This window comes from Primulina tabacum, chromosome 15 (genome assembly GCF_025594145.1).
Source record: "Primulina tabacum isolate GXHZ01 chromosome 15, ASM2559414v2, whole genome shotgun sequence".
In the NCBI taxonomy this organism is placed as follows: domain Eukaryota; kingdom Viridiplantae; phylum Streptophyta; class Magnoliopsida; order Lamiales; family Gesneriaceae; genus Primulina; species Primulina tabacum.
Window position 1 is genome coordinate 34347829 of NC_134564.1, and position 20517 is coordinate 34368345.

General features: G+C 34.7%; 2 protein-coding genes and 2 pseudogenes across 3 annotated transcripts; 2 read left to right on the plus strand and 2 right to left on the minus strand.

The window, feature by feature from the left end:
* The first annotated feature begins 372 nt into the window (after positions 1-372).
* On the plus strand, positions 373-2314 carry LOC142527077 (pentatricopeptide repeat-containing protein At2g42920, chloroplastic-like; annotated as a pseudogene).
* Positions 2315-2393: 79 nt separating this feature from the next.
* Positions 2394-4597, minus strand: LOC142527820 (exopolygalacturonase-like). Its single transcript, XM_075632779.1, has 4 exons — positions 4434-4597; positions 4039-4347; positions 2878-3393; positions 2394-2743 (listed from the first exon to the last, which is right to left on the minus strand). Exons 1-4 carry the CDS (start codon positions 4587-4589, stop codon positions 2510-2512), a joined length of 1215 nt encoding a protein of 404 aa, XP_075488894.1. The 5' UTR covers positions 4590-4597; the 3' UTR covers positions 2394-2509.
* A 4304-nt stretch (positions 4598-8901) lies between these two features.
* Positions 8902-11568, minus strand: LOC142528046 (WRKY transcription factor 71-like). 2 transcript variants are annotated; one of them, XM_075633090.1, is made up of 4 exons: positions 10890-11568; positions 10053-10193; positions 9549-9923; positions 8902-9403 (listed from the first exon to the last, which is right to left on the minus strand). In XM_075633090.1, exons 1-3 carry the CDS (start codon positions 11417-11419, stop codon positions 9572-9574), a joined length of 1023 nt encoding a protein of 340 aa, XP_075489205.1. In that variant the 5' UTR covers positions 11420-11568; the 3' UTR covers positions 8902-9403; positions 9549-9571. The 2 variants fall into 2 exon arrangements, with proteins under 2 accessions (XP_075489205.1, XP_075489204.1); XM_075633089.1 differs by having other exon boundaries at positions 10053-10196.
* Positions 11569-12968: 1400 nt separating this feature from the next.
* Positions 12969-18645, plus strand: LOC142526996 (conserved oligomeric Golgi complex subunit 5-like; annotated as a pseudogene).
* Positions 18646-20517: the final 1872 nt, after the last annotated feature.

Genomic DNA, 20517 nt, shown 5'->3' on the forward strand with positions numbered 1-20517 from the left:
TATTATTAGGACAACTAATTTTTCATTCAATCATAAAATATCGATTTATTTCTCCATAAATAATTACCAATTATACTTTCAAATGAAATAAACATAGCCATTTAGGCTAACTGCAAGGGGAGCCAAAAAAGAGAGGCTACTGATCCACTGTTTAAGACTGGATTTATGGTTGTTGTAAGAGTTATCATTCTGGTTGCAAATTGTAACTTCCATTTACCTGGTAGAATTTGAGACAATCTCGATTTGTTTAAACCAAATTAAATCGGAAAAAAAATCTTATTTTAGGTAACGTATATTTGTTGATTTTGGTATTTCATGTTATCTATGATACCTAAAAACTAAAGATTTAAAATGAGTTTATAATGGACTATAATGTATTATGCGTTATTAATATTTAGGCAGATAGGAAATTTGAATCCTTTCACTTGGAATACTATAATTAGAGGATTTTCTCGGAGTTCATTTCCTCATGTTGCAATTTCGCTTTTCATTGAAATGTTGGTGAGTTCTGTGGTTCAACCGGGAACTCTGACTTATCCTTCCATTTTCAAGGCTTATTCTCAACTCGATTTGGCTAAAGATGGTTCTCAGCTTCATGGAAGAATCATTACACTAGGAATGGGATTTGATCCATTTATAACAAACTCGGTTGAACATATGTATTCAAGTTGTGGTCTTTTGGGGGATGCGAGAAAATTATGTGACGAGGATGAAAAATTCGATGTTGTTGCTTGGAATCGATCATTATGGGACTTGCAAAGTGCGGGGAAGTTGAGGAATCTTGTAGATTGTTCGATAAAATGTCGTATAGAAATGAAGTTTCCTGGAATACTATGATAAGTGGTTATGTAAAAAATGGAAAGTGGATGGAGGCATTGAATCTTTTTGATCAAATGCAGGGGGAAAAAGACATCAAACCAAGCGAACTTACGCTAGTAAGCTTGTTGAATCCTTGTGCGAGATTAGGAGCTTTTAAACAAGGAAAATGGATCCATGACTATATCAAGAAGAACAATATTGAACTGAATGTTATTTTAGTAACAGCAATAATAGATATATATGTATTGCAATTGCGGAAACATTGAAATGGCACGAAAAGTGTTTGCAAGTGCACCAAGAAAAGGATTATCTTGCTGGAACTCCATGGTGTTGGGCTTAGCAATCAATGGGTTTGAAAATGAAACTATGGAGTTTTCTTGAAACTTAAAGCTTCGAGTCTAAGCACCGATGCTGTCACTTTTATTGGAGTTCTAATGTCATGCAGTCATTCAGGTCAAGATGATCTAGCCAGGGAACACTTCTTATTGATGAGAGAAACGTATAAAATTGAGCCATCCATTGGACATTACGGTTGTATGGTTGATGTGTAGGACGGGCTGGACTCATTGAAGAAGCTGTGGAGCTGATAAAAAGCAAGCCAATGAACCCTGATGTTGTTATATGGGGGGGTCCTTACTATCATCTTGTAACAGTTACTGCAACTTTGATATAGCTGAATGGGCAGCAGAGAATATGATTTCATCAAATCCTAATGGCCTAGTTTTCATGTACTTATGTTAAATGTTTATGCAGCCTCGGGTCATTTCAGGAAGGCAATACAGGAAAGAATATCAACGAAGAATAAAAAAATGCAGAAGCAACCAGGATGAAGTTTGATTGAAGTGAATAGGGAAGTGCATAAATTTGTAGCTGGTGGCAAGTGGCATTTTCAAGTGCCAGATTTGTGGTCTTTACAAAACGAGCCAGTTATGATAGAGGTTTAGAAGCATGAGCTTTATAGTCCTATTGTGGTTAATATCATGATAAGAATTTTGAATCATAATGTTGCGCTAATTATGATATCATTATTTTTCTAAAAGTCATGTTGTTGAGGGTATTTGAGGGAAGAATTAACAAGTTTTAGTTAGATTTCTTTTTTATTCGATTGTCTTGAACTTATCAAGGCATATGCAAGCAGGGAACCTCTAAATAAAAATTGATATCCCAGGATCAGATCCTCAAAGCACGGCATAAGCTTCGGATATTCGGAGGTTGTGGTGTTGCCCTTTACAAAATCATAGGATTTTTTGAAATGAAGGTGGACGGAAAACGCAGCTGCGTTTTTCTGCTTGGGACCGGAAAAACCATCAATTGATGATAAAGATGAAGCAAATAAATTGGAGCTTCAAGACTTCGACCCTCAATGTTTTGGCTGGAGGCAGAGTCTCAATTCCAGAGACGAAAATAGTTCTCTCAGATTTAAACATTGTGCTCTTGTTACTTGGGTCTGTAAGATCGATATATTTTTCTTTCGAAGGAATTGTCACAACACACTATTAAGTATTAAGAAGTTTACTTCATATATAGAATGTTACATTTTTCAAACGTTACGAAGTCACATTAGGATTCTGCTCTTTAAATTACTAATACACCAGAGGATGCAATAAAGTAGTTCAGGTTCTAGGGAAGCTATAACAAAAATACAAGTTTTAAACCCCCCTTATGTTGTAGAAACTGCTAGATCAAACTCCTATATACAACCGCCGGGTTTCTGTTTCCCCGAAGAAGAGCCAGTCACATGCGAACACAAAGATCTCGCCTGTCCTCCCGGGCCACGGTAGGACAAGTCTATGTCTACCAGCCGAACATTTTTGCAAGGCAGAGTCGGACTGCATTGTATATTCACGGCAACTTTTGTGTTCGAAATTCCCCTTATGTTCTTGAATGTAACATCTTTAATCTGCACCTCTGAGCTCAACATATTCTAGAGACAACAAAAAAGAGTAATCATAATGTGTAACTAAGATGGTTTGACAAAAGGGAAGCATTAAATAAACACTCCCATCATCTCTTAAGGCGGCGAAAAAATACCAGTGATCGAAATAATTTAGAGTTTACCTGTAGTTTACAACTTCCAGACGGGCAATATTGTTGATCGATGATAATAGGATTGCCTGTATTTATTATGTCAATATCCTCAAATATTATATCAGAAGCCAAACTATACAAAGAGGGTGCCCATGTTTTGATCCTCAGGCCATTTTCGGCACCGATGAAAGTGCAGTTCCTAACGTGTATACCGGTAACATATTCAGTTTCATGGGTCCTCCCAAGGCTTCCAACGCTTATGCCATGGCCAGGCCCACAAACAACGTCAAAAATATCGACGTCCTGGCTGCCTGCTACCATGGATACACAGTCATCCCCTGTGTGAATTTTGGAGTGAACAATCTTAATTTTGGTTGAGCTTCCTATGTGAATTCCATCGGTGTTCGGGCTGTTTCCAGGTGCTGTCAATGTCACGTGGCTAATGTTCATGTTGTGGCATGCAAATAGGTACATGTGGGCATTTTTGCTGTTGACTGCTGCTAGATTACCGACCCTTGAATTCGTTATGAAATCGAACCTCAACGTCTGCGAAAAGTTCAATGAAAAACAAGAAAAATGATGTTTGTCATTCCTTACCGTAAGATTTAGAGCATACGTATATATAATACTTTAAAAATTTTATTTACTTCAAAATATTAACAACTAGAATCTTACTAACCGTATGCAAGTGTTTTAATTTATTGCAAATACCGAAATTTTGGTGTTAGCTTTACAAATAGATATAAACTTTGAGATGCGATAAAAAAAAATTCCCCTAAAATCCCACGAATTTAAAGGCTACATGGTTCGAAGAACATTGCTCAGAATCTCGGAACCATCCACAGATCCTTTGGAAAGACGGAGAAATTTATGGCAAAGGAATATTAATCGTTCCAATCACACGAAAACTATAAATGCTTGGGTAATTGAAAATTATCCATCAAGATTTATTTTTTTTCCATACAAAAGGTAATTGAAAGTTAGTATATATTCCATCAATTTACTTCGAATAGAAGTGTTGGGAAAAATGTCAAGAGAATGCAAGAGACGGATAGAAGAAAAAAGCCAACAAATTTTTTTGGAATAAAGCAATTAATATATTTTCTTTACTCAACATAATATGGAAATAAATGAATTGAATACAAAAAACGTAAAAGAAAATGAAGAGGAAATAGTAATTAATGAACTTACAACCGGGAGAACCCTGCACCTATGATTCTTTCCACAATCATTGTAAGGCCATGCCGCCGCCCCTTTGCCATCCAAAACACCGCCGCCATCCACCGTTAAATCTTCAACGTACCGGAAACCGATCCAAGTATCCGTAAAAAACTTGGCAGGTTCCGTCGGAGCTATTAAAGTCCCTTCAATCAGAAACTCCATCGGGCCCTTGCATGGCCCTATGAATCTCACTGAATCGACCAGATACTTTCCTGGAGGGATCCGGACGCGACCACCCCCTTCATGCGCACATGCATCTCTCCACGCTTTAAGTGTCGCCTGCCAGCCACAAATGAACATGAAAATTAACCAAGATTCTGTTCTTTCTTGAATATCATCAATTTAAATGACAAACCAAGACTCACCTGAGTTATATCAATCGGCGCATCAGCATTCCTGTGGTATGTCATGACGTCGAAGAGTTTTTTCGGTGGCCTAGCGCCATTAACGAGTGAGATCATTACTACCAAGATCAGAAAAAGAAGATTTGCAACTATTTTGAAAACTGACTCCATTTTCATTTCTTCTGATTTGGTGTAGATTTTATTAGAATGTATGAATAATGAGTGTGTGTGTGTATATATATATGGCTGTCGTCGTACTACTCACTATATATATATATAAATATATTTATATATCTATATATATACGCACAGATAGAGGTTGAACGTATATATAGTATGATTTGGTAGTTATTTCTAGAATGTATTTTAATGGGGTTTTGTAATTTCCACTGATAGATCGTAATGTGGTGCAAATCCACAAAGATTTAGCACCAAGATTCAGCCATATAATTTTATGAATTCATTTCCCTTTCTTTACATAAGATTTCACATAGTTGACCAGAAACAAACTGACGATTCCATGCACCCGAGAAAATATTTCGTAGCATTGTCATAAATTTTTTTGGCGAAAGATAAGTATTCAGTTGAATGTAATAAATTGCAAAAAAAAAAAAAAAAACTGTTAGGATTCTGGGACAATGGACTGTCAGATTAAATAGTTCTAACAAAAACAATGTTTGACTTTTACTCTTCGAGCGTTAAAATAGCAATTTTTCATTATTTCATTTGAATTTAATTATCAAATTATATATTTTACAAAAAAAAAGTACGGTCATTGAATTATATTTATAATATGAGATATTTATAAATAAATGCAATATAGTTCGCTGATGATTAATAAGTTATCTAACAAAATAATTTGGATTAAATTTAACACACATATATTGACTTTAATAAATCTGACTCAAATTAAATATTAGAATAAAAATCAAATAATATTCGAGATAATTTAAATATCTCCAATTGACTTGATTTTTTAGCACCACTCGTAAAAAATCCACCAAAATTTCAATACCCAAAAAATCCCTTTAGATCCCCAATTTAGCATTTTCCCATCATAACCACCCTTTAATAATATACATGAAATGATAAATATTTTTTAGAAAATATTTATTTAATTAGGACAAAGATTTTAAAAATACAATCAAACGCTTATTAAACTTATAAGACATTCGTGTAATGAAATTAATTAGCAAATTATAAAGTTATATATCTCAAATCTAGATGAACATAAGATATCATTAGTCAAAATCTATTTACCAGTAATATTTTTAAGAACTCTATTTTAAATGTTTGAGATAAAATAATATCCTAATATAAATATTCTAAGTCAGGAAAATATTGAGTATGCTATTATGTATATTTTCACCCCATAATTTTCTATTAAAATTTGCATATTGATCAAACAAATTTTATATTTGATAGAAAAATATAATTTTAATCGAATTTAAATTATAAATTTAAGGTTATAATCGTAAAATTTATATCACAATCATCCCATTATTTAATGAAATCAACAAAGGCGTATGAGAGGAAAATATAAGATTTTGACCGAATGACCTTTTGGTCTTAAATTTGGTATAAGCAATTTATTATATAAAGTTTAATTTTGTCCGCAGAGGTAAATACAGGGCCTTGTTGATAAATCTACTTGCCCATATTTCATACGTGGATTCCATTTCTCGTGAATTCTTCACATGCCAAGAGAATATCTAGTCAAATTTTTTTTAAAGAGCTAATAAATTTTTCACAGTTTTATAATTCTTTCATTTTTATTTTTAGCTAAATATTAAAGTATCTAGATGATGTAAGTTATCATGTGAGGAAAAAAATTGTGAAAGAGAACATATAAATTTAAGATTAAAGGTATGTTTGATGTGAGTGATAAGTAAATGATCATGTTTGTCTCATTTTTTATGGGCTCGATTAAATCAAGAAGCCCATGATTAAAAAAAACTTACTTGGTTGAAAAGATATCTCATTATTTTGAGCGGATTGACAATCTAATTATCAAAATATAACATAAAATATCATTTTACTCACAAAAGAATCTACAAGAGAGATCTACAATTTTAGATCTGCTCTCGCGATTAGGAGGTCTGGAAGAATGACGGTTCATACTCAGCCGTAATCCATTGTTGTTGAAGGTAAATCATATATGCTCCATTATATAAGGAGGTCAGATTTATCTACCTGTACGTTTTTGGAGCTTATGTAACTGCCGCTAATTTTTAGAATTTTGGTTGGCGTGTTGCGGCTCATGTTTTAGGAAATCAAAATATTCTTTGGTTTGGGGATTGCGGTGGTAAGCTTTTGATTTTTTGCTGATTAATTTTGAAATTTCAATTTTTTCCTTGCATGAAATTATTTGGATTTTATGCTTTTATGTTCTCTGTTTCTTGCATTAAAAATGAGACAAACATGTATTTAACAATTTATCATTTACTTATCACGCACACCAAACATAAGCTTAAGGTATTAAGATAAAACATGAACGAATCTAAACCTGTTTGTTTGATTTATAAACATATAGATTTGAAATCATCTTAAATCCATTACTTTGTAGTTTGAACTCAAATCTTGCAGTCCAATTGGAGCTGTTTTTTTTTTTTTGCCAACATTATGAATAAAACTCATACATATCAAAATACAAAAATTATCGTGACACAGTCTCATTGAATTTCATATCCGACCAAAATTATGAAAAAACATTAGTTTTTATGTCAAAAATATTATTTTTCATTACAGATATGAATCGAGTCGATCCGTCTCATGGATATACAGCACGAGACATATATCAAAATAAACATGGAATTGGAAAGCTGCTGGTAGTACTGTACATCGGTCTATAATGGATTTCTGAATAATGGAATGTCTCTATAAAAAGACGAATAAGATGTCATATAAATCGAGAAAAGGAAATTGGTGATGATAATCTTGAAATCGAATAGGTGCAATGAACAAGTTTGTAGGATGACCACTAGACTTCCCTTTTTTTTTATCTCAAATCAATCAAATGAGAATAGGTTTAAGTGGGCCTCTCTATCTTCAGTTGATATGGACTATAGATGAACTCCAACCATTGCCCTTTTCTGGCCCACTTTGAAAAAGATGGCCCATTACAAGATTTCGTTTTTATTTGGATTCCATCTTCAGTCTATGATCAAATCAATGCCCTAATGATTACCAATTATTCATAATAATATATTCCATATATATATTATGGTAGTAATAACCACATAATATATACTTTTTTTGGCAGATTTCATAAATATATTTTTGAGTAGGTCTCTTGTCAGACGGCCTCACGAATCTTTATCTGTAAGACGGATCAACCTTCCCGATATTCACAATAAAAAGTAATAATCTTAACACAAAAAATAATATTTTCTCATGGATGACTCAAATAAGAGACTCATCTCACAAAATACGACCGTCTCACACAAATTTTTGTCATATTTTTTTGTGGTAAACAATAGTGTCATTCTATTATTCAAATGAAAGTCGAACAAGGTCAAAAATCATCTGAGTCCAAAAGTTCCAATATCTATTTTGAGTTTTACGGGTACTTTTGAAATATGATATGATCGAATTTATAATATAACCAACAATATTATATATATATATATATATAATATTTTTGGATAAGTTGACCCACCAATCTTTGGAAGAGAGGCAGTTTTCCAATCATTTTATGAGAGGATAGAATGATGATTAAACAAATAGTTGAAAATACCATCGGAAAGCACTCTTAATAACTTAAATATTGAATATTTTATAATTTGACTCACTTTATTCATTCCACGAACTTTTCTAATTTATAGAAGTTAATAGAGACAATATAAATTTCAGACTATATATATATCCAACAACTTAATAATTTGATCAAATATTTTCCGTTTTACAAAAAAATATATATAACTAGATATTATAACAACGTGACACCAATCATTGTCCCAACCAGACATCAATTATAGTACCCAAACATTATGTATATTAATTTTAAAAATATAAATTCTGTTCAATTTATTCATGATATATAAAGTATGTATATCAATATCTAAAAGTCATTTTCGATTGAACCTAACAAAACCTACCGTATATATTGACAACATGACTCCGCAATAAAGAGATGCCAATACATATACGTATGCTTTCAAATTGATTGTTTGCAGAAACTAAGGTCAACAATGTCATGCTCTCCTTACATTATATTTGCCAGTGTTCTTTTACCAAAATTATATACGTACTATCATCTTTCAAAATAATGAAAGCACGAGGCAGAAGGAATATATAGATCAGTGTCACCATAATTATGATTCCACTTGTCAATATGAATATATATATATATATATATATATATATATATATATATATATACACACATATATATATACACACGGCAATGATTTCATCAATTAATATATTAATGGAGAAACCGTGACAAAAATAAAGTTTGGCCAATAATTTGATGGAGGTTTTATAAATAAATCATATAAATAAAAACTGCAAAATGTTAGACTAAAAATTACATTTTTTGATACAAATCAAACAGTTTACAATTCCGTACATGACATTTTAGGTTTAATAAGAAAGACACGGAATCCTTAATTAAAAGACGACATATAATCGGTACACACTGCAAACTTTAGACTTCTCCCGACTCAAACGATAACCTTTTAGATAAGGTTGTAATATTTCTTAGAACCCTTGAAAGTCAAGTAAGAAATACTACCTGGATCAGACTTGAAATTCAGCTGGAAGTTGATCTTCAGTGATTCAGTTCAGGAAATCTTGTTTCTTGTTTAGATGAATAACCTAAATGATGTCCTAAATCTGAAACCTATAAAGTACTCCTCCTTTAATTTGATCAATCATATATAGAGCTTCTTACATGAGGGATGTAACTGCCTCTGATTCTTAATTGTCACCAAGGTAAATTAAGGGCTTCCTGAACCTGTTGTTTTCGAAATCTTGAAGTATATACAACCCTGTTGAATACATAAGGCGAAATTTGGATTCGGACATGAGAATAAGTGTTTTATGTGATAACCTGGTGTCTAAGAAATCCAAGAACAATATTTTTTGTAAGATAGTACATACTCGAAATATAGTTGGATTTAAAACGTTGATTACCATTCAGGGATGAGGTTTATGTACTACAGTTGAAATATCTTGTCCGAAAATGCGTATTGAACGTCAGGAACTTGCGGCTGCTGCTGCTGGTGTTGTGGGTCCGTAAAATGTGTGTAATAGTTGGGAACTTGTTGGTTTCGGTGATTGATGGTGGGAGAATTGAAGCCATGGGTGAAGCTTGGAAAAGTCAATGGTAGTGGCGGAGATAGTAGAGAAGGGGGCAACACAGCAATGGCGGCATTGCCACGGAGAGTGTCGGGGCTGTGGTGGTTGTGTTGGCCCTCATAGGTTGTGATCACCACCAAAGGATCCTCAAATGATCTCTCCACACGTTTCTTCACGCCGCACTTTTTGCTGGTGCATCTGTAGTAACTCCTGAAATGCAAAAGGCCGATTATGAATTCAGAGCAAGAAAACCATGTTTAATAAATTTTTTTTTAAAAAAATTCTGCGAATACTTTACTGAAATGTTGGCATTTCGATTTGGTTCTTTGAGACACAGACCTTGGAAAGGGGCTATTTTTTACTGCTTTTTGTCCATATTTTCTCCATCTATATCCATCTTCAAGAATATCTATCTCGCTCTTAGTCATGAAGGCAACGCGTGCTTCTTTTGGCATTTTCTCCTTCTTGTTTTTTGCTTTGCTGCTAAAATAATATCACAAGAAATTATTGATAGTGTTTTGCACCAGAAAATAAATACCATGATCACCAATCAAAACCAAGAAAATTTCGTGCTGGACAATGGTGGTTACTTTGTCGATCATCATGTGCCCTTAGTTCGATAGAATTGACTCAAACTGAGAAAACAATGGAGGTGACAATTTTCTTTATTTGTTTCAAAAAAAGTCGGAAAGAACACAACTGGTACTGCAAATATACAAGTTATACACTTTCTATATTTCCTTAGTTACAATCATTAAATTTGGAGTATCATTATTTTCAAACCTCCTTGAAATATTGAATATGACGAGTTAATACTTCCCCAAATGGAAAATGCCATAAAAAGGGATTTCAATTGGACATATTTACGAATTCAATATAGAAATAAATATATCTTCTCTGGTTTCTTCATCTTTGAAATTTAGCTAATTATTAAATTCGTCCAAGTAGGATAATGAAGTTCGTCTAATTTTGTACACGGAAGTACATGATAATGCATCAATTAAAGACAACTTTTCAAATGTCAAAATCTAAGTTCCTAAAAAGAGAGGAAAATAAAATAAAAAACCCACTTTTCCAAGTACTTAATGTTACTAAGAGAGCCATAATTCAAGTTAACAAAAACGGGGAAAAAAAGTTAAAACAAAGAAAGAAAAAAATAAAATGAAATAAACCTACTCTTTTTTCGACTTCACATCCCCATCTTCACAAACTTTGGGACGCAGAACTTTCGTCTTGCTTCTTGAATAACCTTCTTCTGCTCCAGCCTCTGAAGAAGAAACCGATACCGAAGAATTTGTCGACAAAGGATATTCGGCAGCAGAAACAACATTCTGATTGGACAAATCGTTATTCACAGAATTATAAACTGCATGATCAGATGACGAACAAGACAAGTCGAAAGCACTTGATACAGCGTTGTACTCTGCTGCATCATGCAAGCAGCCTGCGAAAGTCATTTGGAACGGATCGAATCGATTAGGGTTTTGCTCATAGTTCGGCAGCTGGTTGCGCTCAAAAGGGTCGAAATCACTTTGATCAGAAACAAAAGGAAACGAAAACCCTTCAGAACCCATGTTTTGATAGCTGTCATGAAAAGGATAGTTTTGCTGAGAATTCATGTTATTTTCATGAGACATGGATGGATCAGAGAAAACAGCTTGTTGATCCAGATGTGAATGGAGAGAAGAGAAGGTTTGATGGAGCATCAATTATTGTTCTTGGAAGGGTTGCAGAAAAGACGTTTGTTTGGTTTCATTGTGTGCTATAGAGATAACTTTGGTTTAACCTTTTTGGCTTACCTTTTTTCCTCTCTTCTCTCCTTTTTGTAGCGATGGAATAACAACAAGAAAACACGCTCATTCTTTTTCCGAGTAAAAAATTATAATTATATTTCTCTAAAATATGATTCTTGGATTTTATTTTTCTTGGTGCAGATTAACAGATGGTGAAAGTGATGTTGATTGCTATGTTTATTATTAATAATTAATACTATTGCATTAAAGAGGGACTTCCATGTTTGAAGGTTGAAAGTTTCTTCAAGTTAATTTGATTACCAAAAGGTTAAAATCGACTCAAAATCAGCGATCGAATATACATATAATTAATTACATATATTTACTCTACTTTTTAAAAATGTTGACATTTTGCCCTCCTCGTGTAGAAATCACAATCGGCTCAAATTTAATTTCATCTTTTACAAAATTAATGATATACAAGCAGAGGATGTTTTGAAGAAATCTTTTTCAAGCTCAAAATTTATATCCAAATCCAATACTCGATTACATACCTAGGTAATGGGCACAAATATTTTTTTTTAAAGAACAAATAATTAGTTAATCTAAAATTTTAAGTTATAATTTAGTCATTGTTCTTATTAAAATTTAGGACTTAATTTTTAAATTAGCATAATTGGTTTGTATATATGATCGATGGTGTGTGTATGTTAGTTAACTTTATAATATCTATGTTTTCAAATTGACTTTCTAAATATTATTAAAAATTTTGGTATTGGAATTCAAAATCAACTAATATGAAATGATTATAATATATGTCTGATGTGTAACGTTCATTATATTATATGAACTTTTGAATGAGAAACAATGTGTGCCGTTGAAAATGACGACGACAAAAAGTCAGAAGCAACTCTTAGTTTATCAAACATGTCTCCAATAAATGACACCCACCTCCCTCCCCTTCTTCTTCTTGATTATTTTTAATATTACATAATAATAAAAATGTATAAAATCTATTTTTATTGGAATAAATACTTAGGACTTCATCGATTTTTTGATATTTTTATTGGTGATGTCAAGTAATGATAAATCAATCGAGCTAGTAAAATAATAAATTAAAAAGTTGTTTAACGGCTTAATTAAGTGCCGATATCTACTAAAGTAATTATAATTGATAGAGAACTCGATTCTCTTCTATCAAAATATCTTGAGATTCTTATTGCTTCAATAATTTATATATGTTATAGAGAGATCAATACGATTGAAATGTTTTACGATTTAAAAAATTAAAATTACACAATAATTATAGTTTATTAAAAACGACGAGCGTTCGAGGCTCCTCGACAAGCAAATATACCATTTAGTCCTTTATGCCAACAATGCTGTCGACAAAGGTGCCTTGCCCATTTAAATTTCGCATAAGCTTTTTGAAGGAAGCGCACACAAAGAAACGGGTTCGGCTGTAATTAACCCAAAAATCTTAAAGCCAAACCAGACCCATATCCATCTATTTTACCCGAATAGAATAATGAATATATGGGTTATTGCTGAACCCGTTGCCGTTTGTCATCCCCCTTCTATGCATGCGTATGGTTTACATCATGCTTTGTGTATTGTACATTTATTTTTGTACAACCGGTAAGCAATAGCTGCTCCGGTACTTCTCGTCGGATCGAAGCTGAAACATCGGAGGAAACGACGGCGTAGCACGACAACCGGAAATCAATGGCGTCTACAGCCATCCCCAGATCCCCACTCCAACGCCTCTCTACCTTCAATAATACTCCGACCGCCGGCGGTGCCCACACCCTTATGCCCCTCTCCCCACCTACATCCCCCCTAGACACTTTTTCTTCTGATCCAATCTTCTCCGCCTTCCTCTCCCCAGACTTCAACCCCACTCGATTCTCCTCCTCCGCCCTCTCATCCGGCTCTGCCGCCTCAAGAATCGAAAAACTCCAGAATGGCCTCCGCCTACTTGACACGCAGCTACGTCACGAAGTCCTGTCCCGTCACCACGACCTGCTCAACCAGCTTTCCTCCATTAAAGCTGCTGAATCCTCTCTTTCCACCTTACGATCATCGCTTTCTTCTCTTCAATCCTCCCTCCGCCGCGCTCGCTCCGAGCTCTCCGATCCCCACTGCGTTATTTACACCCATACCCACCAGCTTAACAATCTCGATTCTACCTCTTTGCTTCTTCAGTTCACTCTTCGCACTCTGAGGCAAATCCAGAAGTTAAAAAATGCTGTCGATTCTCTGCTCGATGCATCGAAATGGGATCTTTCCAAGGCAGCTCACATTTATCGGGGATTGATATAGTGGATGCGGAGTTGCAATGGGTTATTGAGGTCGGATCAAAAATCCGAGAGGAGGGGATGAAGGTATTGGAAAAGGGACTCGAGAGTTTGAATCAACCGGAAGTGGGATTGGGTTTGCAGGTGTTTTATAACATGGGAGAGTTGAGGGTGGCGGTGGATGGGTTGGTGAGCAAATATAAGCAAACGGGGGTGAAGAGTGTGAGTAACGCGCTTGATATGAAGGCAATTTCTGGAGGAGGAGGGGGTTATGGTGCTGGGGGGCCCGGTGGGGTACAAAGACATGGGACACCACAGATTGGGGGTGGAGCAAAAGCAAAGGAAGCGCTTTGGCAGAGAATGAATGGTTGCATGGATCAGTTACATTCCATTGTGCTTGCAGTTTGACACTTGCAGAGGGTATTGTCCAAGAAACGTGATCCGTTTACACATGTTCTGTTATTGGATGAGGTCATGCAGGTAAGTGATTCAGCATTTGGCTGTTGTTGCTTAACAGGTACTGTGGTTATTTATGTGTTTGCTGTTGAAGGTTTGGTGATACCTTAATGCTTTTTTATTTTGCGGTGTTTCTTGTTTACTGGATGTTTGAGTATGGAAAATGTTGTCATAACTTGGAAATGATGCATCGGTAGTCTTTGGATCCATGTGGGTGGAGCTTAGGTGGATTGCACAAAATGTATTTTTAGGTCTATAGAGAATCATCGGTGGCTGTTTCAAGAATCAATCAACAACTGTAAATTGGTTTGCCAAGAATTGGTGAAAGAGCTTAGAACTTTATGAAATTTTCTTTGTTCTCGTATGTAATTTTTTGTATTTCTTGCATACTATATACTAGGGAGAAACACTCTTTAAAGGATTGTCAGTTCTCTAATCTGCGTCACATTTATCCATTTGACATTGCACTTTGACCATATTACTTACATTGCTTACTTGATTGAAAAAATAAAGAGATGAATGCTCAAATTTTGTGACTTGGAATTCATTCAAAAGTTTGTCTTGACTTGGATTCAGTGACATGACACTGGTACAAACTATCCAGCTCCCATAATGCTCTATGCAAGTTTGATATTGTAAGATACATTGTCACAGGTGTTTAGATAGACGTGTTATTCTCCAATAGCTAGGTATGTGTCAAGTGTCATGTTTGCGATCTTATGATGCATGGCAGTATTAATAGCATTTTGTTTATTGAAGAATCGGTTTGAGTTTATCGTCATTGTCCGAAAATTGTTAAATTCAGTTGGCAAAACTTTATGCTTATCTCCACTTTCTTTTGGTGCTAAATTAGTATTTCTTTCTCTTTTCATAAATATGCTCTGTTTTTCTGACAATTGGGTGGGTAGTTGTTAGTCAATTGTATTTTGCCTCAGTTTACCATCTGATCAAGTGGTTTTTTTATTTTTTGGAATAATGAGTGGAGTATTTTCATTCGAGTTGATTTGAGATTTATCACTTATCTCAGCCTCAAAAATTAGACAGCTGAAGCGTGGTTCATTTTTTCTCTAAGCTGGGCAACATCCTGATGCTGTTGCGTGATGCCCAAGTGTTTGTTTTCTTTCTTAGATTTAACACATTTGCTCAATGAGATGATGGAGTAAACTTCGAGCCTAAAACCTCCCATTTATAGTCCCAGTACCACTAGTAGATGTTACGGGCTTGGTCTTATGGCTAATAGCAGGCTAGATCCAAATGGGGTTAGTTATTTTGTACGTGTCCAGAATAAAATGGGGGTGGAATTAGTTATTTTAGTAGTTTTGAATTTTATTACAGTTTCTGCTAGCCAAGGCTAGGGGCTGCTAAGGCCCCGTTCTTCTTGTAATGATCGATAATTTTCTGTATAAATCTTTTTGTTATTTACAGAATATAATTAATATTCTCTTTTATTCTGGTTTGGAGTTTTGTTATTAATTGTTGATCTCTCTCTCTTTCTCTTTGTTGTTCTTTTTTTTATATACATAAAATGATAGACATTGGATGCTATTGTAGATAGCCACTTACATTTTCTTGGGATTTTTCAGGAGGGGGATCCAATGTTGACAGTTCGTGTTTGGGATGCTTTAGTAAAGTCTTTTACTAATCAAATGAAGTCTGTTTTCACCGCATCAAGTTTTGTCAAAGAAATATTTACTGTTGGGTATCCGAAGCTTTTGATGATGATAGAGAACCTCCTTGGAAGAATTTCACGTGACACAGATGTCAAAGGAGTTCCACCAGCTCTCAGTTCAGAAGGAAAGGAACAAATGATAGCGGCCATTAAGATTTTTGAGACAGCTTTTTTAGCACTTTGCTTAAGTCGGCTGTCGGATCTTGTAAATTCTGTATTCCCAATGCCAAGCCGTGGTAATATTCCCTCCAAAGTACATATATTGAGGATTTTGTCATGCATTCAAGAAGAAATTGAAGCTGTGCAGATGAATGCTCGCTTGACTCTTCTTGTTTTGCATGAAATCAGCAAAGCGTTGCTTCTACTTGCAGAAAGATCTGAAAGCCAGGTATAAGTCATCCTTTTTTGCTGGCTATAGGATTTACGAGACTTACACTAATTACTATCTGACTTTTGGACTTATTTTCAATATTCCTAAGTTTGTTCAAAGTTCTCGTGTTCAAGACCTTTTTTTGGATTTTTCTTTGCCGGTTTCTTCTCTAACCGAAACTCTCAGCCTACAGTCTGCAATATAAAATCCATCTGCTTGTCAATCACGGAATCTTCAACTTGATATCTGCTTTCCACATGTAGCGCCAAATCACTAGGCCATTTTTTACACCTGTCTGGGCAAGGCAAACTGTCGTCAGTTGACACTGAAACATTAAACCACGTTTTTATTTATTTGCCATTATTACTTAAGAAACTTAACATGTAAATTACTTGTGATTCTAAGTCTAAAGATCAATCAGGCGCTCTTTTACATTGCATCTAATACATTGCATCTAAATTATTGAAATGATATTATTATTCTATTATTAACTCAAAATACATGAAAATTCTTATGTAGAGTTGTTTGTTAAGTATTATATGGTGGACGCAATCCACTCATAATGGAGTGTTTTGGTTGTAATAAACCTTAAAATACGTTCAAATAAAAGATCACCTCCTTTACAGGGTTTCTATTCCGTTGTGGGAACTTGTTATTTTGCGAAAAGCCATCTATACGTTGATTTGTTGACAATGCTGTTGTCGTTACTGTGGGGTGAGATTAAATTGTGTTAGTATTCAAGATCTTGGTCATGTCTGTATTTGAGCTATAAAATATCTCCAAAGGCGCTTATATACTTTTCTGGGTTCTTGTTCAATGTCCAGAAATTGTGTGTAGTTGATGTTCATAAAAAGAGAGCAAGTAAGTTAATTGATTAAAATTTGATTGTCATATTTTTAGTTATGTAGTATGTTGACATCCTAGAGTAATAAAAACTATTGGTCCTGTTACAATTGTCTGGTCCAGTTTGATTTGAAACGAGCATTTGTTGGAATGATTCACTGTTTAAACTTGCTTTATTCCTGGGCATTTTGAATTTCTAGAGTTTTGGTTCTGAACTACCTGTTTGATCCTTTCCTGTTCTGATGACACACTTAGTGCTTCTGATTCAGCTTTTAATCGAACGGTTACTTTTGTTATTGCAGATATCAACAGGCCCTGAAGCACACCAAGTCACTGGTCATGCAACTCCATTGCAGCTCAAGAACTTCATATTGTGTCAACATCTGCAAGATATCCATACACACACGATGTCCACGGTTTCAGGCTTGCCAACTGTTGCTATGGATGTCTTGTCTGTTGCTCTTGGTACATTGTATGAAGTTGCTGGTGATTCAGTGGCCTCCTTATTTCAAGCCATGCTCGAGCGTCTTGAATCTTGCATCTTGCAGATTCATGAACAGAATTTTACCACTCTTGGCATAGATGCTGCTATCGACAACAATGCATCTCCTTACATGGAAGAGTTGCAAAAAAGTATTGTTCACTTTCGGACCGAATTTTTGTCCAGACTTTTGCCTTCATCAGGAGCTATTTCCCGTGGCACAGAAACTATATGCACGAGGCTTGTAAGAAGCACTGCATCAAGAGTTTTGATATTTTTTATTAGGCACACATCTCTTGTTAGGCCATTATCTGAATCAGGAAAGCTGAGAATGGCGAGAGACATGGCTGAAATTGAATTAGCAGTTGGCCAAAACTTGTTTCCAGTGGAACAACTTGGTGCTCCATATCGCGCCCTTCGAGCATTTCGCCCTGTTATTTTCCTGGAAACATCTCAGCTCAGTTCTTCACCACTCCTGCAAGATCTTCCTCCAAGTGTCATACTTCACCGTCTGTATTCACGAGGCCCTGAAGATTTACAGTCACCTCTACAAAGGAACAAGCTTACACCTATTCGGTATTCATTGTGGATGGACTCACAAGGGGATGATCAGATATGGAAAGAGATAAAAGCATCTTTAGACGATTATGCTGCAAAGGTAAGGGCACGAGGAGATAAGGAGTTCAGCCCTGTCTATCCTATTATGCTGAAAATTGGGTCATCATTAACCGAAAATGGAATATAATTTTGGCAAAGATTGAATTGAAGCAAGCAATTTGTACATGAATCTTGCAGGCAGCAGTTTTGGCTCCAAATACAGCTACCTACTGGTACACTACATTTCCCATATTAATAATGTCTTCCAATTCCTCTTACTACTATACGATTTTGTATCACGAGTTGAGTTCCAAATCTTTTTTGTGTAACAGCATTCTCCTTGGTTTTTGTGAAAGTTGAGTTTGATACATTAAATTGTTGAATTTGTGTTAAATACATGTTCTGAATCTATCAACCTGTACATGATCCCTGTTTTTTTGCTGGAGAAATTTCGAAATACAAAGAAATTTGATTCAATTTCATAAATGTGTCTTTTTTTGTTATTCTGGGGTGCATGTATTGTTTGTTGCCCTATAAGACTATAAGAGCACATACTGAAGCAATGGTAATCTGCCTTATTACCTGTTTATGTTTGCTTCAGTTTCTGACTGAATTATAGATCTCTACCAGTTTCTTCTGGGGCGAAAAAACTAAACCATTTTGCATATTCCAAAAAGCAGGATATATAGCTACTCTATACAGACCATATAAACACAACAATTTTGTGGTCTATCACAATCTTGATTCTTATTTGAGTAGCTAGCTATATGCAAATTGTGTAGGTAAATGAACGTGGTTAAGAAAAGTCATGATTTTTTACACCCCTAATTTGTACCATGAATTATATATAAGAAAAACTGTGGTGTAAAATAGATATATAGTAATACTTCGGTGCCTTATAATAAAAGTGGGACAATGTAATTGCGGAAGGCTGAATTAACACTAGAAGGAAAACACAGGAAGCACCAAAATTCAAGATACGGATGGGTCATGTCATGTTGAATTAACACTAGAAGGAAAACACAGGAAGCACCAAAATTCAAGATACGGATGGGTCATGTCATGTTGAATTAACACTAGAAGGAAAACACAGGAAGCACCAAAACTGTGGTATTTCAAGCTAATGATTCATATCAACGAATTTTAAATCCATTTGAATGAATTTATCTTGGATGAATTTAATACGACGGATATTCAGTCTTCAAATCAAATACTTCATTCCAAACCTAATTCTCTCGCCCCATTAAAAATAATGATTTTCATATCATTTATAAAAATGTTGTTTTAAAATTTTTATATATGGTTATTTTATATTTTTACACTATTATATTTATAAATATGATGACATGCAATCATTTCAGCATTTATGCTCATGCTCGTTTATCTAATACCTTAATTAAAAGTATAAAGAGCCCCCGTGAAATGGCAAACCAACATCCATATAATTACAAATCTAGGTATATCATTTGATGCGTCACATATTTTACATTTGGAGAAAAAACGTGGAATAAGAATTATTTTCGGCATCTTTTGATTCTTTTCCGTCAAACTTAAGAACATTATTTAATTTCTTCGAACATAAATCCCTCCTCATATTAATACCTCTAGTTATCCTGAGGTACGAGCAAGGAGGAAGAGTGATTTTCAAGGCCAAACAGCAGAATCAAGAAAAACCTATCGTCTCTTTTCCTCCATTATTAGTTTCAAAGAAAGAGATGGGGAAAAGATCTAAAACTCAATCTCCCGAGAAAATATCTAAGCATGAAAAGAAACAACCACTAACTAACTTGATCAAGATTTTGAGGCCTAAAGTTTACATCACAAGCTCTAACAACTTCAAGGATCTCGTTCAAGAACTCACCGGAAACACAAACTCGTCCCCTGTTTCGTCCCCACCTCCTTCACTATCTGCATCTCATCCAACTCAACAAGCTCTACCTTTTATACAGATTGAAGATCATGCATATCAAGAACTCAGCCTCGATTTATCGTTTGATTCGTCATGTTTTAGCACCCCTTTAGAGGGTTCACCTGATTTACAGGTGCGGCCTCACGAATCTTTTAACTATGTGTTAGAAGGTTCAGAATCAGGCAGCCAAAAGAATGTGGATACATACTCACCGGAGTATGGAGATTTAGAGTCGTTTTTGATGGAGATGGACTCGATTTCCTCGTGTGATGCATGTTGTGATTATGGGATGATTCAACAAGAGGTCTCTGTTTATGATTATGATTTATCCACCTTGATTTGATTCATAAATGGTACATATAAATGTAATTATCAAGTGTGTAAGGGTGCTTGTGATTAAGTTTATGATAATAGTGTACATGTTTGTAAAAAACTGAAGCAATTAGTCA

Bases quoted from the DNA above. Each gene is read 5' to 3' on its own strand.
- LOC142527820 (XM_075632779.1), bottom strand. From the start codon at position 4,589: ATGAAAATGGAGTCAGTTTTCAAAATAGTTGCAAATCTTCTTTTTCTG. The intron at 4,348-4,433 runs GTGAGTCTTGGT...TGTGGCTGGCAG, and splicing joins CGCCGATTGATATAACTCAG to GCGACACTTAAAGCGTGGAG. The intron at 3,394-4,038 runs GTAAGTTCATTA...AACTTTTCGCAG, and splicing joins GGTGCAGGGTTCTCCCGGTT to ACGTTGAGGTTCGATTTCAT.
- LOC142528046 (XM_075633089.1), bottom strand. From the start codon at position 11,419: ATGCTCCATCAAACCTTCTCTTCTCTCCATTCACATCTGGATCAACAA. The intron at 10,197-10,889 runs GTAGGTTTATTT...ATATTATTTTAG, and splicing joins GATGTGAAGTCGAAAAAAGA to CAGCAAAGCAAAAAACAAGA. The intron at 9,924-10,052 runs GTCTGTGTCTCA...TTTGCATTTCAG, and splicing joins AAAAATAGCCCCTTTCCAAG to GAGTTACTACAGATGCACCA.